Source organism: Zootoca vivipara, chromosome 16 (assembly GCF_963506605.1).
Source record: "Zootoca vivipara chromosome 16, rZooViv1.1, whole genome shotgun sequence".
NCBI classification, from domain to species: domain Eukaryota; kingdom Metazoa; phylum Chordata; class Lepidosauria; order Squamata; family Lacertidae; genus Zootoca; species Zootoca vivipara.
The window spans coordinates 17208935-17226443 of record NC_083291.1 but is presented as its reverse complement, the minus strand read 5'-3'; the positions used below and the strand labels follow the sequence as shown (position 1 = coordinate 17226443).

At 40.5% G+C, this 17509-nt stretch overlaps 1 protein-coding gene across 2 annotated transcripts in view; it reads left to right on the top strand.

Moving 5' to 3' along the window:
- Nucleotides 1-16833, top strand: part of FSD1L (fibronectin type III and SPRY domain containing 1 like) — a 33170-nt gene extending 16337 nt beyond the window's left edge. The window contains exons 7-14 of one of the 2 annotated variants that reach the window (XM_035140664.2): nt 1750-1959; nt 2251-2349; nt 6118-6247; nt 7870-7902; nt 9985-10085; nt 10856-11107; nt 11254-11342; nt 13066-16833. In XM_035140664.2, the coding sequence (XP_034996555.2) occupies nt 1750-1959; nt 2251-2349; nt 6118-6247; nt 7870-7902; nt 9985-10085; nt 10856-11107; nt 11254-11342; nt 13066-13188 (1037 nt within the window). In that variant the 3' untranslated portion in view covers nt 13189-16833. The remainder of the gene's footprint in view (nt 1-1749; nt 1960-2250; nt 2350-6117; nt 6248-7869; nt 7903-9984; nt 10086-10855; nt 11108-11253; nt 11343-13065) is intronic. The other variant, XM_035140665.2, reaches the window with a different exon arrangement.
- The last annotated feature ends 676 nt before the right edge of the window (nt 16834-17509 follow it).

Sequence of the window (17509 nt, the reverse complement as noted above, 5' to 3'; positions counted from 1 at the left end):
GAGAAAAGCGATTTGAAATAGCTGGTGGGGGAAGCCTTTTTGAAGGCAGCCTTGAGAACTTCATTTCTCAACATGACTACTTTGACATGCAGGCCCTGGGGACTTGTCCATAGATTAGGGCAACCCTCTGCCAGAAAAGGGCTAGCCATTCTGGGTCTAAACGCATAGCTCACAGATATAATACTGGAGCTTACTTAAGCTACCCATCAGATTATTATTATTTTATTTTATTATTTCTTATTGAATTTGTATACTGCCCTATACTCGGAGGTCTTAGGGCGGTTCACAGAACAAAATATAAAACCACAAAATAACAACCCAATAACTCCCCCCCCCAAAAAAACCCCACCACATTTAAAAATCAATCTAACCAAAGGCCTGGTTAAAAAGGAACGTTTTTGCCTTCGCCTAGCGGCATAGCAGGATCACCAGCCGAAGCTGATGGAAGGCACTCCAGGCCACTGAGACTCTGGATGCTTCAAATGTACTTTTGCAGAGGTTTTGTAAGGATGCAAGTTCCCCTATTTTGCACAGCCACTTTGCAAGCAGTATTTTTGTTCCTGAGTTTGCTCATGCAAGGATAATCTAAGACTTTGTATTGAAATATCAAATTAAAACTGTCAGCATTTCAAATCTGATTTTATCTTCTGGATGATGAATTGTTTGGGATCTTTTGGTATAAAGACTTTGAACAGTTATGAGTGTTTGCATTGGACACTAATTCTAACTGATGGCTAAAACAGCTCAGCTTTAAATGATGAAACCCAAAGTGAGTCTTCTGACATTCCCAACTTTTGACATTTCATACTGACTGTCTTTCTGACACCTCAGTCCAGAATGTCAAAATACTTATTGATTTGTGTCTTTGACAGCTTCTCATTGTTCCTGCTTCTCTTTCCTCCCCCTCCCTAGCAAAAAAACTATATATATATATATATATATATATATATATATATATATATATATATACACACACACCAGAAACAGACCTTTATCCACCCCATGTTTGAATTTGAATGTAGCAAACTTCTTTTTCAGCTTTCCCAATTAAGAGAAAATAGTAATCTCTGGGATTAAATATTTAGCTAATCTAAAAGTCCTGGGGCTTTTACCCCTGAAGAAGGGGACAATCTTACTTCGTTGTGCTGTGATAGTTGTAGGGGACATTGTGCTCTCTCTCTCTCTCTCTCTCTCTCTCTCTCTCTCTCTCTCCCTCCATCTCCATCTCCATCTCCATCTCCATCTCCATCTCCATCTGATCTTCCTCTCTGTGTGTGAGAGAGAATGAGGGGAGGATGTTGCATTCCTCACACATGGTGGCACTCAAACCCCAAACCTTTAAAACTATTTTGGGAGATGCTCCTTGGCATTGCATATTTGTTCCAGTAGCTGTTTGATCCCTTAAGCACAAGCCTTACTGGCTTGCGTTTTTTTAAAAAAGGTCAACCTGAAACAGAAGGCAGGCAAAAACACTTTTAAGACTCATCACAGAATGAATGCAGATAGTTTAGAACTGCAATCCTGTGTACACGCCATTCCAGTGGACTTAATTCTAAATATTAATGCATAGGATCAGGGAGCACATAAAAGTGATCAGGTCAAACCTTAGCCAAAGGATTTTGTTTTTAATCTTAGCCTGTCTTTTTGTGCTTAAGTCTGTGCTCACCGATCTGGATCTTACCGAGAGTACAAGATCAGTATGTGGGTAGCAGTTGGGTTTATCTGTGATCTGTTTTATTTCCTTAACAGTGCCCAGAGCTCCAGAGATAGTTCTAGCAGATTGTATTGTGGCTGACAACTCTGTAACGATTTCATGGCAAATGACAGAAGAAGACAACAAAATTGATCACTATATACTAGAATACAGGAAAACCAACTTTGATGGGCTTCCTCGAATAAAAGACGAGAGGTGCTGGGAATCTGTGGACTACATTAAGGGCACTGAATATACATTATCGGGTAATTTTATTTTTCTTTTCCCTCCAAATTGACTTGAGTTGTAACATGAGCTTCATACTTTTTCACGGGAATCTTTTAATGTCAGCTCCGCCATCAAATGTGAAGCCTGCATTTGCAAATGTTTTGCACTCCCAGCATGATAAATGGAGATTTGATCTCATTCCGTTTCCTTGACTTCAGCTAATATTGATATAGTACTTAAATTTGTCTGTAGCTTGGGAGAAGCAGCACTTTAAAACTCTATGCATATGCTTTTCCTCCTTATAGTACTCCCCCCCTTCTCTCTTTCAGGTCTAAGGTTTGACTCAAAATACATGAACTTCCGTGTCAGAGCTTGCAACAAGGCTGTGGCTGGGGATTATTCTGACCCAGTGACTTTAGAGACGAAAGGTAAAACTGGATAGCTAAGAACTAGCACCATATAGTGACTTGAATATAGGAAATGCATGCTCAATCCCATATTGGCTATAAAATGTACGGTGTTGTTTTAGAGCAGCAGCTGTGTACCTTAATGTATCTCCACTTGTTAGGCCCAAAAGCCAATTTAAGTGAATTGGAGGAAAGGATTGAAGCAGAGGACTATAGTATTTGCACCGTCTAAAGCAGGGGTCAGCAAACTTTTTCAGCTGGGGGGCGGTTCACTGTCCCTCAGACCTTTTGGGGGGCTGGACTATTTTTTGGGGGGGTGAACGAATTCCTATGTCCCACAAATAACCCAAAGATGCATTTTAAATAAAAGGACGCATTCTACTCATGTAAAAACACACTGATTCCCGGAATGTCCGCGGGCTGGATTTAGAAGGCGATTGGGCCGGCCCCGGCCCCCGGGCCTTAGTTTGCCTACCCATGGTGTAAAGCAGGCACCCCCAAACTTTGGCCCTCCAGAATCTGAGGGCACATAAGCCTTCTAAACAAATTCTAGCATAGGGAGATGGAAGTGCTAGATAGTGCCACTCCCACTTGATAAACGGTGCAGATTTTTTCATCCTAAAGCCCTTCAGTAATGGTGCTGTGATACACAGTTGACAAAAACTTACCAATTCTAAGCCATCAGTTTAAAGCCATGTAATCATTTAACCACTTTGATAGCAATTGTGGTAGCAATTTGATAGCATGGTGGATTTGTTTGTGGCCCTGCAGCAAAAACATATTTTAGCTTTCTTGGTGTGATACTTGAGCCAAAACAGTAGTGAGATTTTGTTAGCTTTCCTGGCCTGCAAGTTAGTCAGCTGCTAGGGAGGCATCAGTGGTTTTCTTGCCATCTTGCAAAGTCTCAGTGCTGCAGACTAGAATATGTTGCCAAAGCAGATTCACACTGTTAGCTCACTTACTTGAGGACGGGTAAAACAACATGGCTTTTTGCTGATGTGCCTGCTTCTTTCTTAGACTTTTATCCTGTTATGGCCTCATATTGGTGCATTTGATATAACATTGAAGAGCCTGTCTTCCTATCCCATGATAGAGATTGGGATCATTTTCTGTCATAAGTGTTGAAACCTTATGTTCTTTCTGTTGATTCTTAAAATGCCTCTCACCCTGTGAGCGGCACAAACATATATATCACCAGTTCCACCTGGGTGGCATAATATGGCTGCATAAATATTATCAGAAGTGTTGCAAGCAGCCTCCCAGCATATTGAATCATGCTCAGGATATTTCTTCAGAAAAGTCAAGAAGCTGCAGAGTGTTTGCCCACGAACCATATATTGCTCATCTATTTTAATATTTATATTTTTTAAAAATAGCAGGACAGTTCATTGAAATGCAGAAGCACTGCCAGTGTAGTCCATTAATGAGAAGTGTTCTTAATGATGCCATTGAGTGGCTTTCAAAGTTCAGCACTAGTATAAGGGTCAGTTCTCCCAACCAGCTTTGGGATTTAATTTCAATTTATGGCAATTTGTACAAGCCTGGGCTGAATGTGAGTGTGCTAAAGATGTCAGCAGAGGGCTAATGCACAGATCAGTCAGATCAGTTTACTTATGCCATATGAAATTACCAGTTGTGTCTCTGTACTTGCACATTGGTGAAAGAAAAAGTCTAGAAAGCTTTTAGTGGTCAATTGCTACTGTAAGGAAGAAAAAAGCATTCTGAATTTTTAAGTCAGAGAACATCTTTGAAGCACTGGATTATAATCCTAGCAAGGCAAAAACAAGAGTGCAAGGCAACAATCTCCATAACAATCTCCATATTTAAAAAGAACTTGGCTTGTCGGCAAATGTGCTTGCAGGTCGTATCGCCAAATGTTGCACTTCTAAAATTAGAACTATTGCCATGCATTTTAGGGATTTGCATTGCTCAGCTTCACATCTACTATCTTCGGGCATTAGGAAAACTTTCCATGTCTGCTATATAACAACTGAAACTATTCAAGCCTTTTCAACCTATGCCACTCTTAGAGCTGTACCTTATTCTCATTTTAGTGATGGGTGAGCATTTCTCGTTGACCTCCAAAACTATGTGTTTACAGTGCTTTTCAGTGAGCATCCGCCTGGTAGAATCATCAAAATCAGCATTGCTTAAACATACTGTTGACCTTTCACAGAGGAATTTCAATTCTTGTATTCTGTGAAATACTAAAGAACCGTGTCTAATGCATTCTAATTGAATAGTCTGTTTAGTGTGACACATATTGTTTAGCTTCCAAAAATGAAGACAAACACAGCAACATAGCCTCAATTATTCTGCTTAGTTGGCAGTAACAAAGATTAAATTTACCCCACAACAAATTCCAGCGAGGAGCAGTGGCTCAGTCTGACTGCTTTGTTGTGTTAAAAACTCTCTGTCTCTGGAAGAGTTACTACCTACCTCACTGTCATTGCCTAGAAAGCTTCTTGAATATATCTCTTGAGTAAAACGTAGCTGTTTCTGTCATATTCTCTCCAGATATTAAGTTCTGCCTGTTACACATTTGGCTTCACCCGTGAAAGATTGGATGCTAGTACATATTTTTTTTTTATAACCTGTATGTATCTTCTAATGTTCTGCCGAGCCAATTGCCATGCTTGCTTACAGTGGCATCTCTTACTTAGCTTTGAAAATAACTTCTTGTATTCTTCCTCTAGTCATAAGAACTTTTGGGAAACTATTGCTTGAAGAATGCTGTGGGACATCAAGCCTGCAGGCTTCCCTTTTAACCAAGCCATGCACATTTGCCCAGTACCTGGTGTCAATTTATGATATCAGATGTGGAGCTAAGCTGAAAGGTTTTTTGCAGGGGCTGCTGATCAGCATTGCTTTGTGGGCTGTGTCTCCACCTACTCAGTTTGATTTCAAGCCATGCAAACAAAAGCAGGTCACCTGACATTGTGATGTCAGGTGATTGACGGATGGACCCTTGGACAGTGGGAGAGGTAACGATCTGGTCCCCTGGCTGGACCCAGCTCCCCTGTCCCTGCTGTAAACTGACAGCCTTGACAGTTAACAAAAAGATTTGCCCTACATACTGATTTCCCCCCTCCCCAGATTAAAACAGAGAACTATAACAGGTTCTACATTTCAGAACAAGATGCACACCCTGGCACTGTAAATTAAGGGCCAAACTGCACAGGACATTTGTTAGCATTTTCAAAAAGCATGCTCAGACTGGTTGCTCATACGTCAGAGACAAAGCAGCCAAGGGCCCCTAATCTAGAACATGCTCCAGTGCTGATTTACTGCAGAAAACGGCCCTTTCCAGACTGTTTGCACCCAAGGTGTTGTTTGTAGTGGGGGGGGGACGTGTTTCAGAGCAGAGAGGGAGGGAGCAATATTAATCCATGCAGGGCCCCAGTCCAGATCAAAAGCAAGCGGCAGTTAGCTTTGTTGGTTAGAGTGTAGTGCTGTTAATGCCAAGGTTATGGATTCAATTCCCATACGGGCCACGTGCATTGCAGGGGGTTGCACTAGATGACCCTTGGGAGTCCCTTCCAACTCTACAATTCTGTGGCTCTATGATTCAATATTCCGGATTAGGGGACTATGGCTGCTTTTTCTCTAATATAAAAGCAGGCAGGTGGAGTGAGCGTTTAAATAATAATAATTAGAAGTATAGTGTCAGAAGTAGACTTGTCTTAGGTAGGGAACCTGGGCAGCCTATCTAAATATGTTAACTTCTTCACTCTTTGCATTCAGAAAAGGTGTGACTAACCTTTTGATCTGCATCTTTTCTCTGGGCAGCTCTTATATTTAACCTGGATGGTTCATCGTCTCATCTTAACTTGAAAGTTGAAGATTCCTATGTGGAGTGGGATTCTACAGGAGGCAAAAGCCAAGAAAACAAAATTAAAGGAAAAGAGAACAAAGGCAGGTAAGGGAAACTGAGCTCCTCCTCCAATGAAATCAAGTAACTTGTAGATGTCATATTTAAAGGCTGTTGCAGCAAATAGAAATTTGGTCTATCAGGTAGGAAGGCTTCCTATGCAAAAGAGATTACTCATTGCCATAAACTTAATGAATCCATTCACACTAAACTTAATGTATTTGGCAGTACAGCATACTTGCTGGTAAAGTTTTGAGGCAGCTGTTGAAGCGAATAACTTTGAAACCTGTGTTGGAAATGGGGAATTCCTTGTTCTGGAAAAAGTGACAGTGCTGCAAGGCAGCTCTAGTTCTGTCCCCCCCCCCCCTAACATGGGTACATTACTAAAAACGATTCCCCCTGCTGAAAAATACTAGCAGTCATATTCTTCTTAAGGTTAAGAGTTTAGCCCTTATGGGTTTTTATATTTTATTTACATATAAACACACGTGGAGCACTGCTCTCTAGCATCAGGCAGCAAAGAGAAAGAACAAAGGACAAACAGTCCCACTTCAGGAAACACAGTAACACAAACATCCTGTCTCTTTCACTTCCCACTGTGGAATGTAAACACGTATACAGTCATGTGATAGACAACAATCCCATGAATGCAAACACGACAACAATCCCATGAATGCAAACACGGGGTATGAATCTCCAACAGCACATCCTCACTCTTAGCCTGTGTCCTATTCAGCTGCGCTCTCCACACCCAGGTTAGTTGAGTTTCCCAGAGGGTCCTGAGGAGATGGGGAAAAGCTCCCTCTCCACTCATGGCTCTTCTCCCTCTGTCCTCTCCTCCGTGTTGCCTTTAAATGTTGGGGGTTTGTTGGCATACCATAAGCTTCCACAATTGCCACATACCAAAATACAGTGGTACCTTGGTTCTCGAACTTAATCCGTTCCGGGAGTCCGTTTGACTCCCAGAACCATTCTAAATACCAAGGCATGGCTTCTGATTGGCTGCAGGAGCTTCCTACACTCAAGCGGAAGCCTCGTCGGATGTTTGGCTTCCGGAAAATGTTTGCAAATTGGTGTTCAGGAGCTGATTTGTTCGACAACTAAGCCGTTTGAGAACCAAGGTACCACTGTATTGCCGGTTCGTAGGTGACAGGGATGTGCCCTCCTGCACTATAGGAGTAGCATTGTCTGGGAGCAGGCAGATGAATTCCTGTCAAGTGAACTATTGCTGACTCCAAATACATAGACCACTTTTCTTACTTGCTAGGAATTATTTTCCATAAGAGGGAGGAGGCGGCTCCAGGCCTGGGGAACTTTATAAGGCTGTAGTCTCAGTAACAGGAAAATATTTCATGTCCCCCCCCCCCCAAAAAAAAAAGCTGTGAAAAGGGAGTTGGTAACACATTAAGTTCAATAGGTAAAAAGGCTATGAAACTCAAACAGGGTCTAACAGATTCCAAACTTATTTTATGCAGACTTAAACCATTTCGGTTACATTTCAATTTGTAAGCAAGTGGGTGTTTTCTATTTGTAAGTCTGTGACCAGCATACAGTTGTTAATAGTTATCAGAACAGATTTGTAGTGGTTTTAAATACTATTTTTTTTAACAATAAAAAAGTGTGTGTGTAGCCACGAAGTAGCTTTTTAATTACCTATTTTTGTCTGACAGTTGCCAGATTACCCTTCTGAAGAACAATACAAGGTGACAGTGTGCCTCTTCATAGCCATAGGGTTCAGCTTTTTACTCTCCAATATTTTCCTTTCAATTCTTGCTCTCTAGAGTTAGCATGAATCAATCCAGCAGCCTTTACCAGTAGACAAAGCCACTGTTTGCTGTTTAGGTCCTTCTTCCCCTTATTTGTCATATTTTTATTTACCATTCAAACTGCCTTTCTGTAAAATCACCAAGCCAGTATATAAGTTTCGACAATTTACAGAAATGAGAACCGCTAACACTAAAAATAGGCAACATAAAATGCACCAGTTGCCAACAAGCTAATGCCTCTGGTATTTTATGGTACACACTGGGCTGTGTCCCCAATTGTAATGGGACCATAGGCCTAGTCTTTCACTTTGTAGTCGGCAATAAATGGGGATATTTGATTCTGCCGGCACTCAACAGACATAACTGCATCCTTTAAATACAGAAATACTTCACAATCTTTAAAGGCAGATTCTGCCTTTTTCTCACCCTGCCCTTCAGCCTTACATTCTCTGCATTAAGTAATTTTATTTCAAGAAGGAGCGTTGAATTTTTGCACTGCATGGTCCCATCCTCTGCAAGCAGTAGCCAATCAAGTGAGGTGGATCATTTTGAAGCATGATGCTGTGTTTTTGTAGCATTACTGGAGAGGGGGACAAGGCTATTTGGCCTCCGTGTATCACCTGCAGTATAGATTTCAGCCCTTGTGTATTCTTCCCTCTGGAGATGCAGGGACTTGAGTTAGGCATACAGAATTGGAAGTTAGACTGGCTTTCCGGGTCAAATGAATATTTTTGACATTTTTCAGTTATGATTCATGTTTTTCTCTGAGAATGCACATTGTCCAAAGAACTTGTTGTTCTTTGATGTTACATGAACAAATAAAAACGCCATAGAAATTACATTAGTTAGTTCCACAGTGGCTTATCGAAACAAAACTGGCATGCATGTTGGCATTGCAACAGTACAATTAAATGCAGAGAATTCGGCTTGTATTGAATCATGTCTTCAAATGTACCAAATATAAAATATTATAAATGCAATTGTGTACCTGTAAAGGCTGCTAATTTTAAGGACATCTTTTGGGTGAAGGGAACTCGGAGCACTTACCTGAAAAATAGCATGTCAGCATTTTGGTGGAAGCGGGAAGTTATTCTGAGTTTGTGCCTTCCTTGTATCAATTGCAGCATCTTTTCAACGAACATGCTATTTTTCTACATAACCTGGCAGCAAACCTAACGTGTTGCTTTTATGATAGAAAGCAGAAAGTAGTAGGCTTCCTAGTAACAATGTACTTGGAGTAGGGTCAAATACTGTGGTGTGTCCTCTTCCTTTCCCAACCCGGAATATATGCTTTTAATTTCTTGGCTTTGCTGTCTTTTCATGCTTTCACTTCTTTCTTTTTTTCTTTTGGTAAGTAACTTTCCTTTAATACGTTTCGTTTGTTCAAAGGCCTTTTCAGTGTTGCGTTTAAATGTCTTTAAGAATTCACAGCAGAACTTTATTCTGAAAACAGTAATGATATATTTGCTTAAACACTTCATATTCTTGGAATATGCTCCTGAAAACTACGATTAAGTTGAGGCATACTGACTGCACTCAGTGCAATGCCAAAAGCTGTAAGATGCCACCAGAGGTGTGGGGAAGATGGCTAATGTATTGGGGACTGGGTTTCTATCTTATTTTAAAATAACTCATTTCTAATCGGATCAATGGGACACTTCCACCCCCCACCCACCTCCAGAATTACACTTCAAGTTCACTCATTCCTACCCTGCACATATCCCTCCTAGTCTTCAGTAATAGTAACTTTTCTGTTGTCTTAGCATGTTTTTTTCCCTACTGGTAGCCGCTTCTGTGCATGGCTATTTGTTTGGATATAGAGACTTTCAGCATGGCTACCTGAACAGACCCCTCTAACAGCATGTGAGCCATCTGTGACCATAAATGCTTCTATGAAACAATCTAAAACCGGATTTATTTTTTTTAAAAAATACTAACTTGGTGCCTTTGCTTGTATGCTGTTGTAGTCATGGTTGCATACTGCAGTGCAGAACAAACTCATTTCTTGTCATCTTACAGAAGTGGAACTCCTTCCCCAAAGCGATCATCTGTTAGCTCACGTTCACCTTTGATAAGGGGCAGCAGAGATAGATTTACTGGGGAATCGTACACAGTGTTGGGTAAGGTTTTTTAAAAAATAATAATTCTAAATTAGTTTTTATTATAAAAAATTGTGATACAAAACAAGGAAAAGTACATACAGCACCTCCACTTTCAATTCATAAAATCTTTTTCAGTTTGTTTACATTTGGTGGGAGACAATTATTTCCATAGACATTGGGAGAAAAGAGGAAGAGGGTTGAGGAGGATAATGGTCTTTTCATTCTCTTGTATAGTGCAGAGTTTTTGTGGCAGCATCTGGTGGGTAGGTCCTTTATTTATAGAATTATTTGGGGTTTTTTATTGTCATGTTGAGAGATGGGAGGGTCCGAACTTTGGTTACTTGTGTTTGGTTGATTGCAGTATGGTTTGTTTGTATGGGGGGGGGCAGGATTGTTGTGTCCAGATTAGCCATATTGATGTGCATTGTGGTAAAGGGTTTTTTTTTGGGGGGGGGGGGTAAGCTTTCTTAGTTTTTATCATTATGATCTGCACTGGAGTGGGAAACCTTTGGTCCCCTCCACATGTTGTTAAACTACAGCTCTTGCCAGCTCTTATCGAGCATGGCGGGGGATGTTGGGAGTTGTAGTTCAGCAACATCTGAAGAGCCAAAGTTTCCCCATGCCTGATTTACACAACACTAAAAAGATTGGGGATTTTCACTGTCTAATGAAATCTATACTCAATCAATTATGGGTCTTATCATTGAACAATTTGTGTTTACTCTTAAGCTCTAGGCAGCACAAGCTTACTTGGAAGTGTTCATTGTTGCTTCTCTGTTTCGTTACAGGAGATACTACTATTGAGAATGGGCAACACTACTGGGAAGTGAAAGCCCAGAAGGATTGCAAATCCTACAGTGTGGGGGTAGCATATAAAAATTTGGGGAAATTTGACCAGCTAGGGAAGACTAATACAAGCTGGTGCGTGCATGTGAACAACTGGCTCCAGACTACATTTGCAGCCAAACACAACAACAAAGCAAAATCGCTAGATGTCGTGGTTCCAGACAGGATAGGAGTCTATTGCGACTTTGATGGAGGTAACTTAGGAGTCCTCAGAACTATACATGAGAGAGCTGAAATAATGTTACTCCTTTACCTTCTGAGAATGTGTATTAAGGAATAGACAAATATTACACATCAGCTGAACTCTTTTAGAAGTATTAACATGCTTTTCTCTCTTCAGGTCAGCTCTCTTTCTATAACGCAAGCTCAAAGCAGTTGTTGTACACCTTCAAAACAAAATTCACCCAGCCGCTACTACCAGGTTTCATGGTCAGTACCTACCTAATTTAACTCGTTTCATCATTTCTGCTTCAAGGGCTATTTTACTACAGTTACTTTTAGGAATGTTTTCATAACGTGGGAAAGACTTGCATCGAATGCCACAAATGCTTGGTGGTGCTTTCGGGTTATTGACGCGTTACTGTCTGACCTCAAAACATGTTTATACAGTGGAACCTCGGTTTACGACTACCTCCGTTTACGAAAACCTCTGTTTACGAACACCGCAGACCCAGAAGTGTTTACATCCGGGTTCCGTGGCATCGGATGTGCAGGCACGATCTGCATTTGCAAACCGAGGTCCCACTGTATGCTTATTAAACTTGGTTGCTCTAGGAAAAACTGGCAGCCACTTAGATGACTAGCTCCAGGGCTCTGTATATGCCTGAAGAAGAGAAACCTCGTAATGGGAGCGGCTAACCTTTTGACCCTTCAAATGTTGGTGGACTGTAATTTCCATTATCCCTGACCTTTGCCTGTGCTGTCTGGGGCTGATGGGAGTTGGAGTCCAGCAGTATTTGGAGGAGGACAAGATGTGCAGCTCCCTGAAAATCTCTAGCTTACACTTTTTAAAAATAAAAAAGCAATGTATTATAACTCTAGCCCTCGTAGCTGCAAAACAATGTGCATAACTTACACAAAATTGCCTGGGAGCAGAATTTTGGTTTTGTTCTATATATGTATGTATATATATATATATATATATATATATATATATATATATATATCACCGAAGTTTTCCTGTTTAGATGATCCTACCCAGATACTTAGAAAGTTGAAGTAATTTTAATCTGTTTCAGTATTTTAACATTTGTATGTTTTTAAAGTAGGGTTGTGAATTTTTCTCCCTTAAAACAAACTTGAATGGGAGCTGGAGTGTAATATAGAACACTGTCAGAACTAGACTCCCCACCACACCACACCTTGTGTTATAAACTTAAAAGGTAAAGGGACCCCTGACCATTAGGTCCAGTCGTGACCGACTCTGGGGTTGCGCGCTCATCTTGCATTATTGGCCGAGGGAGCCGGCGTATAGCTTCCAGGTCATGTGGCCAGCATGACAAAGCTGCTTCTGGCAAAGCAGAGCAGCACATGGAACGCCGTTTACCTTCCCGCTATAGCGGTTCCTATTTATCTACTTGCATTTTTGACGTGCTTTCGAACTGCTAGGTTGGCAGGAGCTGGGACCGAGCAACGGGAGCTCACCCCGTCACAGGGATTCGAACCGCCGACCTTCTGATCAGCAAGCCCTAGGCTCAGTGGTTTAGCCCACAGCGCCACCTGGGTCCCTGTTATAAACTTATGAAAATGCTAAACTGTCAGCCTCCTCTCTATATAGATAGCGAGAATTTCCTCACCTGAGTTATATTTTTATATTTACAGTAGATTTTAAAAGTAGAGAAGGTGACTCTGCTTAAGCAGTTCAGAGCTACTGTAACTATGGCTAAACTGAATTTGAGCCTCTTAATTTTTCAAAAAGTGACAACACTAACTGTTAATCATTGTCATTCTCACTGTTCCTCCTGTCAGCTCTTTGGTGAAACAGGGCCAGTTACAGAGAAGATAGGGGTTTCAACATACTCGGGGGACAGACAGAAAAATGCTGTGATGTACAGTGTACAGTGATTGTCATGATTTTGATTGACTCGGAGCAAGAAAAGAGCACGGATGATCTGTCACCTGATCTGTCATCTTTTATATATCGGTTTTCTAGGTTTGGTGTGGTGGTCTCACCTTGACAACAGGGCTGCAGGTGCCAAGTGCCGTGAAAACGCTGCAGAAGAGTGAAAATGGATTAAGCGGTTCAGCCAGCAGCCTAACCAATGTTGCCCAATGATACCTTCACTTCATGTTAACTGCTTTTTCTTTGCAGGTGTTACTCAAAGAGCTTTTGAGCAATGCTTTAATGTGTTCCTGCTACTTCTGAGGTCTAAGCACCACTAGTGGGGCTGAACCAAAACGTTAGCAGGAGTGTACTGTGAATCTGCAGTGTAATAGGAAAATAGACTGATCTTTTTTAAAAAAGAGAATTGGGTATTTGAGGTTGTAGCTATCTACTACTGTTAGACTAAGTTTGACTACTTGTCTTACGGATTCTTGACAGATAACTTCAGTATAACATGCAACAAAGGCAAGTATGATCTTGGTCTAAAAGGCCTTCCTTGCTTTTCTTCTCTATAGGTTTCTAACACTCACTCCTTGACCCCGGAAAAGGAGATGAGCTGGAGGGTAATACACAGAAGCTTTGAAAACGAGAGCCATCTAAAAAAGCCAGTCTAACTTTCCATAATTCAGTGTAATGAAAAGGTGGTGGTGTGTGGTACAAATACTTAGGTTTTGATCACTGTCCTTTGATTCAAGGTAGTTTTTACGCAGTTGGGCATCATGAGTAACATTGCCGAGAATTGCACAGTAATCTCAAGTAGTGCATTTTAAACTGGTGTTTGGACAGTGTCCATTAACCATGCAAAATGCTTTGAGGAATGGAAGAGATTGTAGTATTTCTGACCAGTCGGCTTACGGAGCTTTTCGAAGTGCTTCCATTTCCCTCTGTTAAATCACCTGAGCTCAGTAATGAGGCAGTTTAAGTCCCATTTGTTGTACTGTCAGCCAGTTTCAGTGTGTCCTTCACACGGTACACTTTCTTGAGGTTAAGTGTACTCTCAGAATTAAGTCATGTTTCGCCAGCCATTCTTATCTGTAAGCTAATGGCTTGTTGCCACATCTTTAGTTTCCAGGTTGTGCCCTAAAAACTGCTCCAGAGGCTAAAAATAATATACCTTACCTAGTCAACTGCTAGATGCTTCTGACACCTTAGTTTTGTAACATGGTAAACGTCCAGAATGATGTTATCTTCAAACCTCTAAAGCACTTTTCCTGTAGATTTTGAAAGTGGATTGTACATTCCAGTTTTAAAGGCTCCATAAGTTCTGAGTTTCCTCCATGATGTCGGAAGCATATATTAAGAATGTAGATGGCATGTTCAGATTTTATGGTAACTTCCAACCTTTGAACATTTTGAGCTTGGTTCCCTATTAATTTCTCCATCATAGGACCTGATACTATGGTTTTGGGGTTGTTGTTTTTTACATTCTGTGATCTACTTTTCTCTCACTCTTGAAAAAATTCACAGAATAGTATGAAGCAAACTTTTTAATAAAGTGCATCTGAGCATTTTTCACTTGTGAGAAATGGATGCCTGCAGTTGTCTTTGAGGTGTTAAGAATTGAGTTTGAATGTTCAACTTTTCCAACTGAACCATGTAAATTGCTTCCTCAGAATCCCTGAATGGCTATGTTAATCCAATCTGTTTACTCAATTGTCCCTCTTGCAAAAGAGTAGCAAATCACAGGAAAATGTCTCATGTCCTAAGAACTCCTTAAATACCATGTTCTACCCAGTCTTACCATGTTTTCTAACAATCAAGGAACCCAGTATTTATCCCATTGTAATGGTGTGTTTGTTCTGTAAGACCTTCATGTAGTTCTGCTATGTATACCTTTGTATTTGCAGCACTGAAGTTCACATTTTTATTCTTTGCATATTTGATTTGTGAAATAAAGATGTTTTGATAACTGGCTTGTTATGCCCAATGCAGATAACATGCCAACTACGTCTTGGAAGAAAATAACTACAGTAGTCAGAATCAAGCTGCTATACTCTCGGAATTACATATTTTGGAGTAAAGCCTTTGTTTTATGTACGGTTAATAGAGGCACTTAACTGTTTTAAAATGGCTTTCATCTGCTAACTGTCAAGTGTGATCCAGACTCTGAAATGACTGAATACTTCACAATTGCAAGTTCTACTGAATTATGCAGGCATCTCTGTGAATTTTCCACAACTAGGTGGATCTGCAATATTTATTCCAGATGCAGTACTAGTGTTTAGAGGTTTGACATGTATTGGGAAACATAACTTTGGAGTGGTGGGTTATCCTTATTGGAGGAACATTACTGCTAATGGAACAATCTGAGGCATATGTGCTTCTGTTGGCTGCCCAGCTGGGTAGTCCCATATCAGTTTAAGGAATTAGGGTATGGTGACACGAGGAAATGCCTTAAGCACTTTAGATATTGTTTATGAAACTTGAACTAACAACATTGATAGGTTTGCATTCTGTGGCAAGCATGCAGAAATTGGTGCAATTGAGCAAAGCAAATTACTGTTTGATGGTTTTGAGCAAAACAATTATTTGATTGTGTTTACTCTTCAGGTAGATATGCTAGATTGGTTACAAACAAGGCATAGTGTGTATATAATTTGTCTGCTTACTCATTGTAAAATTTGAAGTATTTTTGTATTTCTAGCTAATGAAAGGGTTTTTTTGTATATTTGCAGCAAGAATAAAATGTGTATTGTTAATTTAGTTTACAGAAATTATGGAATTGTCTACTGTGACATAATCATGTAACACAACTTGGCTCCCTTTTGTATAATAAAGTAGCAAATGTAATTCACAATTAGGTTTAAATCTAAAACTATGTGAACTTGCTTAGAGGTTTTTGAAGAGCAGCTGAAAGCCCAAGTCACAAAACTGTATTATGAATGGTATTTTAAGGGTGTGAGTTTGGAAGGGTTATACAGTGACAATACAATACAGTCTTAATAATTCAGTTTAAGTTTGAGGGCTATGTAATAAAGTCCACAATACATTCTTTTATTAAAGGAAGCAGAAATACTCCTATAAGGTTGTCTGTTCTCTCCCTTGTCTCTTAGGACAGGATTCTTTTCTGTGGTGTAGGAACAGTTTTGAGGCAAACTAATTCGGCAAATGTTGGCATTTTAATTATGCAGGTGAGAACTTTGTGTGGTATATCAACTGACTTTGTTACTATGCGGTTGGGCACGCTTGGTTGACTCTATATTTTCTAGTCGTTACTTTTGTCCTTGGAATTAAACTGAAGTGTTCTGGAAGCCTACTGACTTGAAAGGGAAACTTAAGCCACGTTTTCCTCCCTTAGTACTGTACAAATGGGTGGCTTCTCTCTGCAAGTGGGCTGCTCGTTTTCACCACCGGTAAAACACTTCTGCATGTGCCTTTTCAAAATGGCTCTTATCATTACTCTCCTAGTGTAAGGCAGTGTTTCCCAACCTTGTGCCTCCAGCTGTTTTCGGACTACAATTCCCATCAGTCCTGACCACTGGTCTTGCTAGCTAGGGATGATGGGAGTTGTAGTCCAAAAACAGCTGGCGGCACAAGGTTGGGAAACACTGGTGTAAGGTATTGAGATAAGAAAGCATATCGATATTCTGCTGTCACACTGAACTTCCTAAATGGGGAAATTGTGCACTGACCTCAGGTACCCAGTGCTTCGCTCTTCATCCTTGTCAAGTACCCTCGGTCGGACAACAACCCTACCTACCACAACACTGTACAACTGGGGTGCCTTAGAGCCCATGGAGTGTTTTAATTTGCTGTGTCTTTAAGTCAAACACATCTTGCAGGGGTTTTGTATTAATAAACTTTTGAAAACTCGTATATATCTTTTGTCGTGCTTTTTCTGAGGATAATATGCTATAGAGAAGTGGCTTTCTTTGGGTATGGAAGATCTTTGCCTGAACATTGCTGGGGAAACAAGGGCCTCTGAAGGTTCTTGCCTGGGGGGGGGGAGAAGCAGCAGTAACAGCTTTTCCTAAACAAGTTTTGTGTGTGTGTGTGTGTGTGTGTGTGAGTGAAGTTAAAATAAAATATGTTTATGTAAACTGCTTTCGGAGGCTTGCCTGAAAAACCATATAAATGCTATAACTCTTGGGCGGTGTTAGCATATGTATAAAGCAAACTTGGGTAATAGGGAGGCTAGTAATATTTAGTCGAATTATCCCTGCACCTTTTCATTGTTTCACTAAAGAGGGCAACTGTATCTGAAAATAATGACACTTGCTGTCTTTAATGTATGTGAGTTATTGATCTGGCACTTAATATATATGGTGCTATTGGTAGTAACATAGGTAATAGTGAAGGGGAAACAACCGAAACATTATTGGGCTAATAGTAATTGCCAATGAGGCTGCTGTGTTCATATTCAATCGTTTCAGACATAGGGCTTAACTAGTTTAAAGGTACGGTATGTATTGGCGAACCATATATTTGTATGGTGGTAGTGCTGGATCAGGCTTCCAGTAGCTCTCAGATGAGAAAAACCGATTTAGTTCCA